This window comes from Platalea leucorodia (assembly GCF_965183815.1).
Source record: "Platalea leucorodia genome assembly, chromosome: 3".
In the NCBI taxonomy this organism is placed as follows: domain Eukaryota; kingdom Metazoa; phylum Chordata; class Aves; order Pelecaniformes; family Threskiornithidae; genus Platalea; species Platalea leucorodia.
The window spans coordinates 67,522,592-67,541,508 of NC_138825.1; the positions used below are offsets into that span (position 1 = coordinate 67,522,592).

General features: G+C 37.4%; 1 protein-coding gene across 1 annotated transcript in view; it reads right to left on the minus strand.

The window, feature by feature from the left end:
• Window positions 1–18,917, minus strand: part of LAMA2 (laminin subunit alpha 2) — a 375,020-nt gene that overhangs the window by 38,266 nt on the left and 317,837 nt on the right. The window contains exons 42-47 of the mRNA XM_082305530.1: window positions 16,275–16,391; window positions 11,917–12,099; window positions 9,048–9,202; window positions 7,279–7,422; window positions 6,223–6,356; window positions 727–886 (exon numbers count right to left, since the gene is read on the minus strand). Of these exons, the coding sequence (XP_082161656.1) occupies window positions 727–886; window positions 6,223–6,356; window positions 7,279–7,422; window positions 9,048–9,202; window positions 11,917–12,099; window positions 16,275–16,391 (893 nt within the window). The remainder of the gene's footprint in view (window positions 1–726; window positions 887–6,222; window positions 6,357–7,278; window positions 7,423–9,047; window positions 9,203–11,916; window positions 12,100–16,274; window positions 16,392–18,917) is intronic.

Here is an 18,917-nt window from a genome sequence, read left to right on the forward strand (position 1 = left end):
GCTCGCTACCCACCTCCGTCTCACTGTATCTAACTAAAGGAAAAAACAAAAACATTGAGGAAAGGGTTCAGATTTAAATGTTCCAGGTCCTTTTGTTTACCGTGAAACATCAAGAGCCCTTGAACCCTTTTCCCCCTAGAGATTCTGCTAAATCTCTAACTTTTTGCTAAATACACAGTTCATGAAGCTTCATTGTTAAGTAATTCTTCTTGACTAAATATTATTCAAATACTGTTAGTATTTAAATATTAAATAATACCGCAAATAAATACTGTGATACTGTGGGTACATGACAAAGAAATAAGCCCTGAATGCAAAGGAATATATACTGTTATATACCTTGTTAGGAGACCAGGAACGTACAGAAACAGAAGTGAGATCCTGCCACTGATGCTGAAAGCCTGTTGGGGCAGCAGTACGTCCAAGGTAAAGCATCCAGCTGCCCAGCAGGAATTAGTTGTTTGGGTTAAATGCTGCACCAATACAGCCAGCCACCAGGCTTCTGATGAGAAGTTAACAGCATGGGCAGAGAAACTTCAGGTCTGTGCACCTACATGTCTAGGCAAATCCTAATAATCTTTCAAGAGTGCCGGTGTACTATTTACTACTAAAGCACCTACTACAATGATGCCAGCATGTTAAAGTTTACTATTTCTACTGTAAGCAGTAACAAAAATTGTCCACATGAATAGCCAGTTAATACACTAGTACCAGACAAGACATTACCTTTATTTTTTCAGTTAAACCGCCAACAAACAGCAGGGCATTAGCATCTACATCCAGAATGGTATATCCAGGTGGAGAGACAGCACTGAAGGTGGCTGGCACAATGCTGGCTTTAGGACCATCCAGAGCTCGCACTGATATTGTGCCATTTTTGCCAGTCCTAGACATTTTAACAAAACAATTGAAGCATACAGAGTCAGTAGTTAAACCAAACACAGGAGAAGTCTATTTTAGATGGCATCTTTCAACAGAGGCATGTATTACTGATTTGGCTATGTTCCATTTTTGATACAAATGCATAGACTCTTATGCCTGCGTAAGTTAAAGACATGATCCCAGAACCAGGTTTTTTTTTTCTCACCTCAATGTCCTTTTCAAACAAAATTCGCTATACAGATGAAGTGGAACTTTCATTGACTAAAACAAAGAAGTTGCATTTTTTAAATTATTGTGATGAAATTAGTGTTAAGTAATTGTTTCTTGACATAACAGAATGATGCAGGCAAGGTTCCAAATTAAATTTCTGAATTTCATAAGGTTTATTAGATTATATTTCAATTGAAATGAATGGTCATGTGATAAAGTACTTCAATTTGCTCCGCCGTGATGCACAGAGTTTGCGTTTTCTGCAGTGGAGCTCTCTGGTTGCTTATCAAACAGGCACAAACCCCATTATGTTTAAGGATGTTACCTCATTGTCCTCTGAACCATATCAAATATTGATGGTAACAACAACAACAACAACAACAACAACAAAAGAATTTAGCGCTTGTTAATAGTTTCTGCAGCAGTTCGTTTTCTACTCCTTAGGTTATATTCATGTAGTAACTGGCATGGAAAGAGTTTGCTGACATTTTTACAACAGAAGGAACAGAATGTGGAGAGAGAGGATTCCTCTTAGTCTTTCAGGTATATAGAAAGGTATTTCAAAAGAAACTTGAATCATTTTGTATCCTTTGCAATAATTTGCTTAATATTACTTTGGCTTACAGCAGTATGGATAGTAGCTTTCCATTGAAAGCTTACTACTTACCTAATAGAAGTAAACCATTAGGCATTTATAGTCACACCATAAATAAGTGTTTCCTCCCAGACAGATGGACCATAATCAACACACACAATTTCTTATAGGGCCATCATATGATTGTAGAAATAAGCATGGAGTGTGACCCAAATCCTGTCATGTGCAGATGAAGTATCTAGTATGTTCAGTAATGTGGTGGAGGAGTGGCTGGGAGATGAAGTAGGCAGAGGGAGACCACATACTGTGGGTTTATGGATAACTTGGGAAATTGCTGCTTTATTTCATTTTTAATAGGATGCTGGGTTTCCCATGACCATAGTCATGTTAATTTGGAAATTTTTAACATGAATGCCTGATCTTGCAAGCCTAACTAGCACTGAAACACTGAGCATGGATACCAGCATTACATGAAACTTTTCTAACTTATATGTTTGATACTTAATGCAGAAATACACCATTTTAAATAAAACTTATTTTCTTTTTCCATAACAGTTTACAAAGAGTGTATACCTATCAAGAGTGACTACCCATTTTTCAGATTACGAGTGGTATTTTGCTAGCTACCCGATTAGACTCCAAAAATTACTCAGTACCTGTTCTCAAGCTAGACAAAACAGATTTTCCTCAGAAAACAGGTTTTATATCTATATTTGTGAAAAAGGTTTCTAGGGAAAGAAAGGAAGACAATTAAATAGAGGTGATAAAATTCACCAAAAATTTCTACATGTAGCTTTTCTAGATGAAAAGTTTCATACTTGTCCTATCAAGACACTGTCAAGTCAGAGCCAGAAAATAAATAAAAAAAAAATCCCTTTGATTTTCTAAAGTCCTGAACTTTGCTTCATGCAAAGATGCAAAATTCCTTTTTGTCTAATTAGAGAGAGAAAAAAAAAAAAAAAAAAAAAAAAAAATTGGCTTGGGGTATTGAAGTAACAAGCAAACTGAAAGTTAAAAGCATACCTTCCAGGAAGAACTGTCATTTCTATTAAATAAAGCTTTACTTGAAGTACTTACATTTAGAGCACAGTAAGGAAGACTGCGTAACTTTGGCTACTGAATAAGCTAAATGAAGACATTGCTATCCTGTACTTACAGAATTCCTGGATTTAGAAAGTTTACTGGACCAGGGCTCTAGAGGGTGGAAAAAATTCTGTAAGACTATGCATTTTATGTCTAAAAAACACTTCAGAAATTCCTTTGGCTTAGAACCGATTACATAAAAACCAGAATGAGTTGAGAGTTTTCTTATGAAATAACATTGAACTGGAAAAAAGGCACTTTAAAAAAAAAAAAAAAATTAGTTGAGACATTTCAGTTTTGATAAATTTCTCCTGAACTGTGAAGCAGGGTTGCAAAGTGATTTTGAGGCTTTCCAATCAATGGGGAATACCTTTGTAGATCTATGCCATCTTGCCTGCTTTGTAGTCAAGGATCTCAAGGCTTTCAATGTAAAAAATACATATTTGCAAAAAGCCACTGGAGCTCTTCGATTACCAACCTGTATCTTGATCTGGCAGCTCTGGAAACCACATGGATGGGACTCTCAGTTTCCTAGGGAATCTCCTAAGTGACACCTGGGGTATGCGAACATGTAGTTGCTCCAAATAATTTTAAAGAAGTTGGCTAAAGCCATCCACATTATTCTAAAGGTTTTTTTTAAAATTTCCTTTCAATGACAATATTTTACCTTTTATTCCAAAATTGACTGAATGCTAAGTAGATAGCTTTCTATGCAGCAGAAATTCCAAATTTTTACTTTATTTTTTTTGGAAGTTTTATTGATGTGAACCCCATTAAAGGATAAAAGTTCTCAGTGCAGTAATTGTTGAAAGACTAACAGTTGCTAAAGACTTTTTTTAAACTGCTTAAGTTTGATGGTCTCTGAAAGAAAATCATTGGCACTTTCAATCTATTTTGCTGAAATCAAGATTCCAGTTTAAAAACATCCAAGTGCAATAATGCAGAAGTCACTGAGCAGACTGACACTTTTTAGGGTGTCACAAATATGTCACAAATAGCACGGATGTCTTTCATCTTCAAACAGACTGAAATGCTAACAATGGAGTCTCTTCCATAAATAATTCCCTCTTATTTAGGGAGGACAATTGAGCTTGAAGAAAGAACTTGGCTAACTTGACAGCAAAAAGACATTGCTATCCTGTGCATGACAAGTCATCAGGTTAGAAGACATTGTTCTAGCGATAGTCAGTTCTGGCAAAACTGGTGGATTATAGAAGAGGTATCAGCACTTTGTGGCTGATGATCCGAGAAATTTACATCATGCCACACATGCAAGGTTTGCTCTGTAAGAGATGCATGATATAAATGAGATGACTTTTGCAAGTCATCAACATTAGATTACAAAATACCATGTAGAAACCTCTGCTCCTTGACTCCCTGAGGGCACAGAAAATCTTTGGAAAGTATGCCTTAGATTTGCCACAGTAGTTTAAAACTGAATTCTTGCTGAGCTGGGCTGGATGTGTCTACAGTGAACTTGTGTTTCAAGTGTCCTTTGTACTCAAAGGAAGTGTGCTGCTTCAACTCTGTCATTAACAATTAAAACAATGGCAATACTTAAATCACTCTTGATTAAAATCACAACTAATCAGGTCCTGCTCCTAAATGAGGCCTGCTGAAGTCAAGTGACATTGTTTCACTGATCTAGCGAGTCTCAAAAATATTCTATCATCCATTTGACTGTTTCACAAAATTGACATTGTTTGCATGTTGCAAACCTGCTTTAGATCATTTTGTCACTTATTGTTATGCCAGACTTTCCTTTGTTAATGGATACTTTGATTGATTGCAGTTCTTGATGCCAATTGGATTTGCCTCTGTAAGCAGGTAACTCTGTAGGTGACATTTGTTAAACTCCTGTACCATCAAAGTATGGGGATAGGAATAAACAAATTTTTTGCTTCAATTCCATAAAAAAAAAAATTCCGTGATAATCTCTGCATATACAGTAAAATGCAAAGTATTAGTATGCTTGAAATAAAAAGGTGATGAAAATTAAAAGTGTCCCTGGAAAACAGATGCAGTAATTATCAATGTAGTCTTAACACACTGGAAATTTTGGCACAGACGTTAACTGAACTGAACATCTCTGATCATTACTGAACGGTCAGCTTTTTCATATTTAGATTTCATTCAGTATGCTGAGTGACCTTGAGAATTTCACAGCCTCTGTGCCACCACATCTCCTCTTTTTAAGGCCCTTTGGGATCCTTGATTAAGAACTGCTATCAACCTTTAAACCTATCATATCATTATTATTGTGTGCCAATGCCTGTCACCACTGAAATCTATGGCAAAATTCAGCATGGCCAGAATTTCATCTTATGTCCCCATTCTAAGTGGGTGTCCTGCTCCAGCTGTTCAGGCGGCCCTGTCAGGTTGCTGAAAAAGTCTGGGGCTGGAACTGAGCAGAAATTTGGAGAAAAAAGATGAGAGAATGAAATGAGTAAAACTCTCCAACAGCTTATGAAGGGAGTCAGAGGAGAGTTATCAAATGGACTGAAATGTTCAAAGTTGAAGAATCTTCGGTAGGGTATGTGGTTTATGAAGTCTGCCTTAAGAATGCAAAATCAGTCCCGAGCTTTTCATCTTAATCCCACAAATCCAACTAATGTCTCTGCAATGTAATTCTCCTAAACACTGCTCTGTACTTCAGATTTGTGCAGCTATAATTGTTCTAAATTGCTGATCCAGCAGTTTGTTCAAAACTAATGGCCTGCACACCCTATATATCCAGAACAACCAGCTTAATAGGCAATGTGCTTTTGTAGGATGTGTGAATTTTTATACCATGTCCTGGCTCTATATTCTGCTGAAGCAGCTTTCTTGTAAATGAAAGTCTGGCATTAGTGTGTCATGAAGCTATTTTAGTATGCATAATATGAACTGGTGAAGATTTCAACAATTCGTATCATACCCCAGTTTGTATTTTCCTAGCAATAAGGTTTCATTAAGCCAGCTTCTGGAGATGGTGCCATAATTTTATTTAATTCTCTGTTCTGAATGGCTGATTTCTGTGATTTCACTAAATTATTTAAACTGGATGCCATTTCCTCCTCTGAGAGCTATGGATGTAACTGGAATTAGAGTGCTTTGTTTTCTTTCTCCTCCTTTCTCTCATTTTCTGACTATATTATTGGTTCTATGTTTAATACTATGTGAAATTAACTGTAATGATGCAGGAGGAATTACTCGGCTTCATATCAAATTGCAATATAGATGATGTTATCTACATTACTAAGACCTGTTCAGAAGTGGAAGATAAAGGATATAAAGTTATGTAGTCCTTATGCTGTAATTACTACACCATATGTCATGTATTTGCTATTTGAATGGAAAACATAAGCTTCGACTAACAAATGTGAGATTTGAATATTAAGGTATCTATATTTCTAAAGTTCAAAAGCATTCAATAGCTGATCTCAAATCTTGGAAGTGAAATATATACTTGCCTAGAGGCTTCAATCCGGTACCAAAATCCATCATCAATGGTCAGATCTGGATACTCTACCCGTCCAACACCAGATCCCACATCCCACAGGAAGCTCACCTTCCCTTTGCGCATCTCTATGGCCAAGAAGTCAGTCTACATGTAAAATATGAAAATAAAAGCAATCTCATACTTTAATTAAAGGAAGCTTTCCAGAACTCTTCACATTTCAGAAGGTCTAATGAGGCATCAGAAACCCATATATAGACACTAAAGTATGAACATTAATTCTCACAGTGATCTAAAATGAGATTCTCTTTTTCCTGCTTTCATTGGTTCAAACGAGGAAACTTAAGCCAAAGATGGCAAATGACTTCTGTCAGTGATATGCAGTAAATGGCTGCTAGACTTACAGAAACACTAATATTATAGCCATCAAGAGAAGGATTTAACTCAGAATAATGTTGTTTGTAAAACATCCATTGGATGGCAGAAAGATGTTAGGATTCTAGGCTAATACATGATGCCATCTACCCTCTTCATTTTGTATTAGGTAAATAAAATATATAGTTCAAAATGTTAGAAATAGAATGCTTTTCCCATTTACTGAATTATTATTGATTATTCTAGAAGTCTGCCTGCTATAGGGCTCATGGGAAACTGAAGCATTCATCATTATTATGCTTGGAATTGTAGTCTTGACTTAAAATTACAATAAATAGGAGCTTTGACAGATGCAAGATGATTAGCTACTTCATTCCCAAAGGAAAACCCACAATCAACCCAAAAATTACCCTGGTTGCACTGTGAATTTTAAAGCTCTAATGTAGTCCATGTACAAGTCTCCCATCTCATATCTAGTTAAAATAAAAAAAAAAAAGAAAAAAATATTTGCTGGTCATATTTTAGAAGTCCCTATATTAATACAAAAGACAGTAAATGTCTAGATTATCTTAGGCCCTCTACTGCTGCTTTGAAGCCTCCAGCAGGAAAAAAAGCGCCTTTCTCATCGTCTGTGTTTGTCAGTAGTCTGATTTGATCGAGCAACCCTGACATGAAAAGCAGGAGACAGACTTACAAACTTGGCACTTCCAAGGTAAAAAAGCAGATTGTCAGCAACTACAGTCTTCACATTGACAACGATGGTGTTGTATGTTCCCTTCTTTATTTCTGGTCTGTATGTGCGAATACAATTGCCTCCAGAGGACACGGACACTTTGATCTTCAAAAAAAGCATAGCAGAAAGAATTCGGTTTACTGCTTATTATTTCAGAAATAACTTTAGATGTTTCCAAATAATTACGAGACTATTGTACTTTTTTTTTCTTCCTTCCCATTTCTGTGTTTCATGTACCAGGGAGTTGCGTGGATATGCACAGGAGGTAGAAATGGAATTTTCTTTCTGGGCTTGTTTATTAAAAGGAAATAAAACTCTGTCTAGCATTCAGATTTGAAAGGACGAACTCTATGGATTAAAAATAGCTACACCATATACTGGTCTAACGCAAGCAGCAGTGGAATTCTAGCAGTAGACATAGTCTATAAGTAGAATGTGCAGCTAGGAAAACAAGCAGCACTCCTGAAGGGATCACAGCACATTGCTATTGGGTAGACAGGATGATCTGTTTTTTCCTTGTAATATCTTCAATTATGCCAATTTAAGATGCTTTTTAACAATTATTTTTAAACCAACAGTTGTGTCTGTCACTGCTTTTACATAGTCCCTAATGGAGTTGGTATTCGTAACTAAGTTTCATTTTCACAGCTGAGTGACATATGCATTTGGCTATGTGCGCTAGTTTCCTCAGGCTCCGAGCACAGATAAAAACGGTATACTGTTTGCTTTCATAATGCCAGCATAGACATAATGACAGTACAATGGTATTTCAATTCCAGCTAGACAAGTTTATGTATTAAAGTAAACGTACATAATGGTATCACCTTATGCTTAGGGCAAACTTTGTCAAAAAGAAGATCCATTATACGACCAAACTCACCATTTCCCTACCTCAGAAATGCTGAGCAGTTAAGTACTTCAAAGCCTTCAGACAGAAGATGAATGCAACAAGCCCGTACCATCACTGTAGCCTGTCTTCCTATCGTGGGCAAATTTCATTGAGTGTATGGAATACACTTCTTTCCCAGGATCCTAGTATTCTGTAGATTTTTTTTTCCCCCCACCATTTTTCAGGAAGTTTTCTTAAGTACCACCTTCAAGAATTTTCTTCCTTTGCAACATTAGGTCACAAGCTGAATAACCTTAGTATTAACCAGCTGATCCTCAAGTTTAGAGTATTCCTGAGTCAGGGAGATGGACTCGAAACTCATTAAATGGACTAGAAATATATTCTTAACTCAAGTTTGAGTCCTCAGAACTGCTACTGGACAAAGAGAGTCAAGAATATGGGAAAAGCAAATACACTCAGCAATTTCAGTGAGTTTGAGATGGTATCATTCTCAGGTAATAAAAGTTCTATGAAATGAAATCAGGGGCTTAATATCAGTGCTGAGGCAAAAAAATACATTTTCGTTTTCACAAAAAATCAATGATGTTGTGACTCTTCTGCTGTACTATCATCCACAATACTTCTTAAATAATAAGCTTTCCAGATAGATTCCTACAGATGTTATCCACTTAACAAGGCCATGTTTTAAATGAAGAAACAAGACACAGAGTGAAAATCATCAGAATATTCTCTGTTTATCTGAGAAATTATACTCCATTATTTGCTCTCTTTACACATGTTTACAATCAGAAAGGATTCACCCTGTGGAAAAGAAATAGAAAAGTAGAAATAAAATCCCGTCAATACTCAAAAGGTCATCTTACTGAGAAAGAGGGCTTACCGAATTGGCTTGCTTCCGAGCTTGGTTTATTAGCTCTTTTATCTGAGAAATGTTTTTCCCTAAGTTATCCTGAAGTTCTTTGATTGGCTTGATTTTATCTAGCAGGCGATCTGCTTCCTTTTCTAGGGCTTTAATACTGGAATCTGCATCAGCAACTTCATAAGAAAGAACAAGGCAGAGTTTTAGAGAATAGTGTCAGAGAGTAATTATACATTGCAATAATAAAATCCAGGAAAATTCTGCATACACAATACTTAGGTGATTGTATATGCCACCATGAGGTACACACAGACCAGGAAGCTACCTGAACAGAATAAGATAATTTAAGAATATTTAGAATCAAGTTAAAGTAGCAATAGTAGCAAATGCAGGTGTTAAAGCAGGATTTTGAAGCAGTAACTATGGTTCAGGTCAGGATGATACTAATGGAAAACATTTCCTATAGCAAAACACACTTATGAATGAAATATTTACTTTCTCTTTTTTTAAACTCCAATTTTGAAGAAAAATGCTAGATTAATGAAAACTGGTTAATTTCCATTAGTAATTTCTGAAATAGGGTTAGAATTAACTTGAAGTTAATTCTTGAATTAACAATAATGGCCACAACTAGAAAAAGCCTTTATTCTGGTCACAAGTTTAAAATTCTGTATATGTACTGAAAGCAGATTAAAAAACAGTGGCAGTAAACGGCAAATATTTTCTTTTTTTCAAGTGAACTTAATAATTTCACATGGATATTTTTTTATCTCTTTAAGCTTCAAACGACCTTTTTGCCTCTCAACATACAACCATTGAACACTGCCCTCTCTTTGATAATTCATCATCAGATCTAAGGATTGCAAGACTTGGCTAGTGTAAGGGTACGGGTTTGTGTGGATGACACTGGAAGGGACAAACCTGCATTTACCAGAATAACTTATATGGAATGAAAATAATAATAATACTAAATAAATAAATAACAATAATAATTAGATAAAGCATGAAAGTCTGGATATCTAGTTTTTGAATAGTCACTGAGACACTGATACCAAACCTTCAAGATGCTTCTTAAGGTTTCACATAAGTGAAACTAGTTACCAAGTCACTGTATCTCAGAGCCTTCAAAAAGTAACTATTTAACTATTCAATGAATGTGAAATGTAGAGCACCATGCAGAAGCTTTAGTGGTAAGCAGTGAATCATCATTTACTGGAAAAGGCACAATAAAAGCAGCAAGAAAGAAAACGTACGTACTGATTTCTGTAGGCAAGATATGGAGACAAAGAAAAGAGAAAAAACAGAAGATAACATAAGAAAATGTTTTGAAGTTCTAAACGCAAATGTAAAGTAAATTAAGGGATGGGATTAGTCTAGAAAAAATTTATTACCTTTTATATATTCCATATCTGTATAATGAGAATTCAGAGCCTGCATTTTGACATACAACAGAGTCTATGTCTACTTTCGCAGGTAGTCGTGGGTGCCACCATACTCACTATATACATTCGGAGTGGTTTACTCTGCATTTACTTTAATCTCATTCTGCAATCTGAGTATCCGTTAGCAGTTAGAGAGTGGTAAAAGTGTACTTCTGGAGAACATCTTCCAGTTAAGCTTTATCTGACATGAAAGAGTTTGCAAGTGTTAAGACTACTCCTCAATGTGAACCAAATAATGGTGACTGGGGGCAACCAAGAGATTCACTTCTAAATTATCATTCCTAATCTCACCTAAAATGCTAACATACACATAGTCTCAGAATACTTGGGCTGGGACAGATGGCCTAGTGTAGATCCACCAGTGCCAAGAAATGACTGCCTTTAGGCTACTTCTCAGTTGTTCATCACTACCCTGCCAGGGGTCACTACCTCATAGATCTGCTTGTTCCATAACCCGCTGTAATCTAACCACACTATTTCAATTAATAACTACGTTTCATATTGGCTAAACTAGTATGGATCAGTCTGCCTGATGGGGATTATACCTGGGGCTCACACATGTATCTCAGCTGATGAGCGATCAGGAACTTGCAATAGGCAGGCAGTGACAAATGGCCATTGGGCTTAACTTCTTTCACTGGTACAGCTACAATTTGAAAAGGATATTTGTCCATAGAATGAGAATGACAATGTCCTAAACTGGATGTTTTTAGGTGCCCAGCTTCATCAAGCTGATGACAATCTGGGGAACTCAGGTTAGCTGAGAAATTAATCCTTCAGTAATTTTGTAAAGACACTCTGGTTTTGTGGTCAGCCCTGGCTGTATACTCCTATATGATATGTTCTAGTATTCTACCATAAAATGTGTTCTAATTTAGAATTCAATCATAACCAAAGTGAAAATGCTAAAGCAATTGTCACAGTTGATAACAGAATTCACTGTCAAAAAAAAAAAAAGCATACAAAAAAACATTCCCAGAATCTCCTTCTTTTCTTTCTTCTTAAGTGTCTTCAGTGTTCTACCAAAAATAGTAAGGTATATGACAGAAGTCATGCATTTCTCCCAGAACTGATTATCTGACTGACTGAAGACAGGGTTAGTGCGTGGAATTTTGCTTGAATCAAGAGGTGAATTGCTAGTCAGAATCTTTGATTATTCACCTCCTAAATACTTCAAAAAGTAGTCTGTGGAACAAATCTATCCACTACATGTTCATCCTGCTGACATTAGCTTTTTTCCCAACTACTAGCAGCCGTCCTTAAGATTTAAAATTCTTTTTATATATAAAGTCCATAAAATAGAAGTGATAGAGATTCCTTTTATCCCAGCATACTGTAGTAACGCTACGTGAGTGAAATTCTGGAGCGTCTCTCTTTCATTTTGAGATGTGAAATTAAAACCACAAACTGAAAAAACACACCACCAAACAACCCAAAAAAGATCTTACTGTTCTTGATAGGATCCTTCACAACAGCATTTGTTTTCGCCACGTCATCTGCAAGTTTACTGTAGTTATTTCTCAAGCCCAGGAGATTCTCGTTGAGGTCTTTAATCTGGGCCAGGACATCATTTGCAGTATCATTGGCTTGTCTTGCTTTGTCTTTGGCTGCCTGTACCTTTATAGCTGTATCTGTAGGTAGAAAAGGATAATGAAATGATTGCCTAGAGTACAGAAGTTTCCTTCACACATCTTAAGAATAAAGTTGTCAAAATTCTACCATCTTAAATTGTGTTGTGTAATTCTTTGAGAGCTCCGACTTCACTGTAGGAAGACGTTACTAATTGTAAGTGTGGATTGCAGAATCTGTCCCTCAATGTCTTTTCTGAGACATCAAATGCACCTAAAGAAGAGAAAATGCTCCAGCTCCATTTGTATGTAAAGGACAAATCATTTTCATTAGGTAAATTTTTGTGCAATTTTGTTGTTACTGTTGACTCACAGGTTAACCTCTGATCAAGTGTCAGATATAATTTTTGATACTTACAATAGAAATAAGATTTTCAACATTCTGATGTAGAGAGTACAGAAATCTAACTCCATGTGTTTCAACTGAAACTGTGACAAATAATCTTGTGAATCGGGATCTCAAGGGTTCATTGACTGAATTAATCACATACATCCATAGACATCCTTGGTGACCTTGAGCAAAACAATTAGTCTAATGCTGCCCCACCTCTCTGCCTGCAAAATGGAAATGAATGTTCTGTCTTTGGGGTGAAAACACTCAGGTATGGAACGTTTCTGATTCTGCTACTGATAAATGATAAAACAGACAGCTAGTTATTCAAGTAGGCATTTATTCAAATCCTGTGTTAGTAAATCGGATTGCTTTAAAACTTATCATGCAGCTGTTGAGCAGCTCAGGTGGTGTTGCCATGCTGGGATTACATCACGTGATGAACCAGCAGTACAGATTCTGCTGGGCTAGGGACCTGCCAAATTTTCTGAATTCCCACAGGTGGGAGGAAGTGAGAAAGCAGAAAATGTTGCGGTGGACACTTCAGCTTGCAAGGGAACCCATGTGAACTCCCACTCTACCACCACACCACATGGAGTCGTGGGACCTGCAGGAACCTGCTTTGCCACCTGCTTCCTGTGAAACTGTGCTTGGAGTTGCTTTCCTCTTGTGTTCTCCAAGGTATCCTCATGTCCCGCAGTCATATGAGAATTTTGGAGTGCAGCTCAGAAGTTTGGACACCTCTGAAACAACCATGTAGAGATAGTGCCACTTGTCATACTGACTGGGGCTTCCTGCGGTAGTCCGTGAAGTTAACGGACTGCATTGCAGTAGTGGGGGAAGCACAGGAGGTTGTGTTTTCCTTCCATTTCTGACGAAGAGATAGCTGATAAAAGTTAGTTTATACCAACATTTCCTTGAGGCAGATTGTACATTCCTGATTCTATGACTGTGTGAAGACATGGGAAACATGGACATTTTCTCCATTTCAAGGGATCAACAGTGTAGGTTTCCAAATGTAAGTCCTTCTCCTTCTGTGGAACATCTGATGCGATCAAGCCTGTGGCCTGGGAAGCACATGATGTTTACTAAGGCCATAGAGAACTGGTGGGTTTGTCCTGCACTCTGGAGAGTTACGTGACCGTTTTTACTTTCTTTAGAAAAGATGTATTATACCTGCTGCAAACAACTCCACCCTTATTTCTGAAGTTTTGGCTCTGAGAAGCCCCCAAAATACAATAGCACCTTGAAAATACAGCTGAGCCTTTAATAAACCATTATCATCATCAGTACTGATAAATGAAAGAACAGAGAGCTCCGATTGCCTTTTTTCACTTCCTTTTTTCATCATATCTAAGTATCTCTTTTTGAGGCCATTATTAGAGGTCATGCACCTTTCTGGCAGTGTGAAAGCTGGAGTTACTGTGTTACTTCCCTCTGTTGGTCGGACAAATTACATTTATTTTCAGCCACACTTTAAATTATGCCTATCCCTGCACATGTGGGTCCTTGTCCTAAGGTGATGTACCTATCTATCCTATTTTGAATCCTTCTGCTTTTATTTGGTTATTAGTATAGCATGGACACAAGAATTATTAGTTTAAGCTGCTCTCTGATTTCTTGAATCCTTGAAGAACAAGATATATGACAGGGCCATTTCTTCCCCCATTCTCATTGGTTATTTCCCTGTTGGACAACTAATTTATGCATTTTCTTATCCATGCCATTTATTTGCTCTGAATTTCATTCTTAATACACATCCACTTGTTTATATGAGTGTCCTTGTCCCAAGAGCAAGCACCCTGTAACTCTAATCTGACAAGAGTTTATTACATTGCTAAGGGTTGCATATTTCATATTTCTTTTACTTGTTTGATATTTAGTATTCTGTGTTCTAAGGTCAACTGCCCTAGAGGTCCATTTTGTTTGACTGAGACATCTATCTGTGCACACGAAGAGAAACATTCATGTCAATACCTGTGGCCAAAACCAGGGAAGTGGCATAAGATGAGCATAACATATTAAAACAAATTTTTGTGAATGCCTGATTTCAAGGATCACTAAACCAAAACTTTTCAGTTATCTTAAAGCCACAAAAATGCGCAGGATGAATAGTAAATTGTTTTTCATGCCAAGTTTTTACTTGCAGTCTGAACCTTCCAGACCATCACAAATCAGACAGAATATAGATTTTCCTCAGAGACTTTTCTTAAGGCATATCTTCAGTTTATAAAGTGCTCCTTGGAGAGAAAAGTTGTACCAAATTACATTGATAAAAAACTTTTTATTTTCTAAAACAAACATTCAGTTTATCACTGTCCATTATAATGAAACTACATTGTAGCTCCCTGTCTCTCGCTACCACAACACAAAGTAGCTAACATCCCAGCACTCTGGGACTTTAATGAGTATTACGGATTTTTTAAAAATATTTTTTGGCTATATAGAATTATGAATGTGCATATCTGGACAAGCTTGAGAAGTGGGCCTGTGTGAACCTCATGAGGTTCAACAAGGCCAAGTGCAAGGTCCTGCACCTGGGTCGGGGCAATCCCTGGTATCAATACAGGCTGGGGGATGAAGGGATTGAGAGCAGCCCTGCCGAGAAGGACTTGAGGGTGCTGGTGGATGAAAAGCTGGACATGAGCTGACAATGCAGAAAGCCAACCGTATCCTGGGCTGCATCAAAAAAAGCGTGGCCAGCAGGTCAAGGGAGGTGATTCTGCCCCTTTGCTCTGCTCTGGCGAGACCCCACCTGGAGTACTGCATCCAGCTCTGGAGTCCTCAGCAAGAGGAAAGACATGGACCTGTTGGAGCAGGTCCAGAGGAGGGCCACAAAAATGATCAGAGGGCTGGAACACCTCTGCAGTGAGGAAAGGCTGAAAGAGCTGGGGTTGTTCAGCCTGGAGAAGAGAAGGCTGCGGGGAGACCTTATTGCAGCCTTCCAGTACTTAAAGGGGGCCTACAAGAAAGATGGGGATAGTCTTTTTATCAAGGCCTGCTGCGACAGGACAAGGGGTAATGATTTTAAACTAAAGGAGGGTAGATTTAGACTAAACTCAAGAAAAAAATTTCACAATGAAGGTGGTGAAACACTGGAATGGGTTGCCCAGAGAGGTGGCAGATGCCCCATCCTTGGAAACATTCAAGGCCAGGCTGGATGGGGCTCTGAGCAACCTGATCGAGTTGTGGATCTCCCTGCCAACTGCAGGGGAGGACGGACTAGATGACCTTTAAAGGTCCCTTCCATCCCAAAGTGTTCTATGATTCTATAGCACTTCAGAGTTCATTGAGGAAAGCCTGTTCCAGTTCTAAGCAATTTACAGTCTAAAAAAGATATACAACACCAAACAGTGACTGGAAATGATACTGAGCATAAATCAATGAGAGTGTGGTAGAAAGGTAAGACAAAACCCAGCAAATTTCATCCTGTTTTTTCTGTAAAGTCAATAAGTCTTTATTCTTCTTGGCTTAAATTATACTTGTTAAATTATAATGGTTCATTAAACAGTAGTTTCATAAAAAGACTTTTCACGTTTAAAGAAAAGACTATTTGTCTCAGATTGTATCATAATTCCTGATATCATAATTCTTTTCTTTCTGAAACCTTTTGCAAACTGCAGTAGCATGGTACCTTTTACCATGCCAAAATACAAACTGATACCAGGTATCTGTTTTCAGTTCAGTTCTCTCTCACATTGCTCATCTTTGTCTTATTACAGCAGCCAATGGTCAAAGCGGACACAACGTGGACACAGGCAAAGATTAATCAGACAGATGTTAAGTGATGGAAAATGAAACAAAAGAGCAGGGATGAGTCAAGTGTTGCAGCACTTTTCCAGCTTACCATTAGGAATGGCTGACAGCTTTCCAAAGGTTTCATTCAGAGCTCTCAGGAGAATGGAATTCTTCTCATCAGCATCTTTCAGCCTGTTCTGCATGCTGTCCAGGTTATCCCTGTTTTCTATGAAAAGTGCACATAGTATAGAAGCTTTAACTCTTTGTTTCCACTATCTGTTCTTTGCACATAATTTAAAATGCATAATAATGAACAAGCCATTTATCATTGAGATATTATATTGTGTAAATAAGGAAGTCCAGTAAAACTGGTTGTAGGCTTCATTGATAATCTTCTTCTGTTTCTTTAAGTTCCCTACTTCCATGGTATCTAAATGCTTGAGTTCCTTGTACTGTTGTGTATTTATGAAGGGTTTTCCTAAGGTGTACAGAGGAAAGAAAAAAAATGACTATCACAGATGGTACGATTTACGCAAATTCACACAATGACCCACTGATAGATTCAAAAAGTGTGATGTTTAGTCATAGCTCTGATTCCTAGATTAAGCTACTACTGAAATTTTCTTCTTAAGGGGGGTGTCTGGGATGAGTGGGTTGAACATAGCGTGAAAGAGGAAAGATCAATTAGGTCAGCTTACTGTTGCAATTAGATTGGCCAGAGCCCAGTTCTCTTGTATTTTCTCAAAGATAACCAGTGTTGACATAACATCTGAGGAAAACACATGAGACCACCCTAGCACTGACCATCAATATGAGGAGACTGAGGTTATTATGAAATAATATTATGAAATAAACACACTCATTTTGGGAGGGGAAAGCCCGCCTAGTAAATAAAACTCAAAGCTAAGAATTTGTTCGAACTGAAGAACTAGTACAAATCAAAGGCACAGGTGTGTCATATTTAGTGCATTACAGATGAAAATGATGTTGTCCTTTACAGGTAAGTTCCTATCCTTCAGCAGTTGCTTTGAATAAAAATGACGGTGTTTTTTTGAACAGTATCCAGCATAGCAATAATTTTTCAAACTCTCAAAAGTGAGATTCCAGCTAAGCTTCATGGCTATTTAAACAGACATTATTTCAAAATTTAGAAGTTTGGCACAGAAAGTGCCAGTTAATGCTCAAACTGCTTTCTCAGGGGACATTTTTCATCATTTCTTCATATCAATATGGAACTCTTTGGAACAGATAGCTGGTAATTTCTTACCTTAAAGGCAGGCCCTATTGGGAAACTAATTCAACATCACTGTGCTTGATAGCAGGAAGAGGAGAATAATTTGTAGAAACGGAATTCAGGATACGAAATATGACTATGACCTTCAGATATGTGACAGGTTCTTAAAAATAAACACCTAGTTTTTGGATACTTATCCAAGTACATACTGGGATAGGAAAATACACTGGAGATTAGGTTTATCGGTGAATTATAGTCACATAATTGTCAAAAACAAAAAGCATGTCTTTTTATTAAGGGACAATATTTAGATGTATCATTGGTACTCCAGCATCTCCAACAGCATCAAGGCTGTAACCCTTTTGTAAGAGAATAAACAGAATAATGGATTAAAATGAAGGATTGTCGTTCATATTGCACAAATCCTAGAATGTAAAGCATCTTAAAACTAGACATGCAAGAAGCAATTTGTAATGAGAAAAATCAAACAAAATGTGTATTACCTACAAAAAAATCATCAACTAAATTTTCCAAGACTATAGCAAGCCTGAAATAGTGGATGGAATTTAAATGAGGATCATACTTTTGTTGTTAGACCCTTTGAAATGTTATTCAGGAAGAAATCTGTTTGCTTTATTTAAATTAGAGGAACACACAGGACTGCAGGAGTGCCTGGAGGTAAGCCTTCATTCCTGCAAAATGTCCTGCAGAGGAACAGGACATTTGTGTGAACTGTCAGAGGCACAGTTAACACCAGAGTAAAGTTAGAAAGAATCATATAAATTGTAAGATCACCCTTCTGGGGCAGGTACTGATCTCTTCTCCCTGACGACCAACGATAGGACCCGAGGCAACAGCAGGAAGGTATGCCAGGGGAGGTTTAGGTTGGACATTAGGAAAAGGTTCTTCACCCAAAGGGTAGTGGAGCACTGGAACAGGCTCCCCCAGGAGACAGCCATGGCGCCAAGCCTGACAACATTCAAGAAGCATTTGGACAACACCCTCAGACATATGGTGTGATTTTTGGGGTTGTCCTATGCAGGGACAGGAGTGGGACTCGATGATCCTTGTGGGTCCCTTCCAACTCAGGATATTCTATGATTCTATGATTCTCCTCAAAACCACCTTTATTTTTAAATGACAGGTTTTGTCTCCACTGATGAATGAGGCTACTGGTAATGTGATGTTGATAAACTAGGATGAACTCATGAGATTCTGGTCTTAAACACTCTGAGACTTTATCTGAGTTAATTTCTTGTTAAGCAGTAATACCAACAAAACTGTTTTAATTTCCTCCATTTAATTCTCTAGTTATGGTCTGCCTGATATTTCCTCGGTGTCTGTGGTGCCTTTTGGAATGTTAGTGTTTATAAAGTGTGTTAATATTTCTGAGATATTTGATTCATTTCTGGTGGTGGCATACTAACTTTTTTGCATAGTCTTAAATTATCTCTTTTTCTCCTCTTTACTCTGCCAGATCCAACATTATGCTAATTATCCCCCAGTTACATTTCTGAA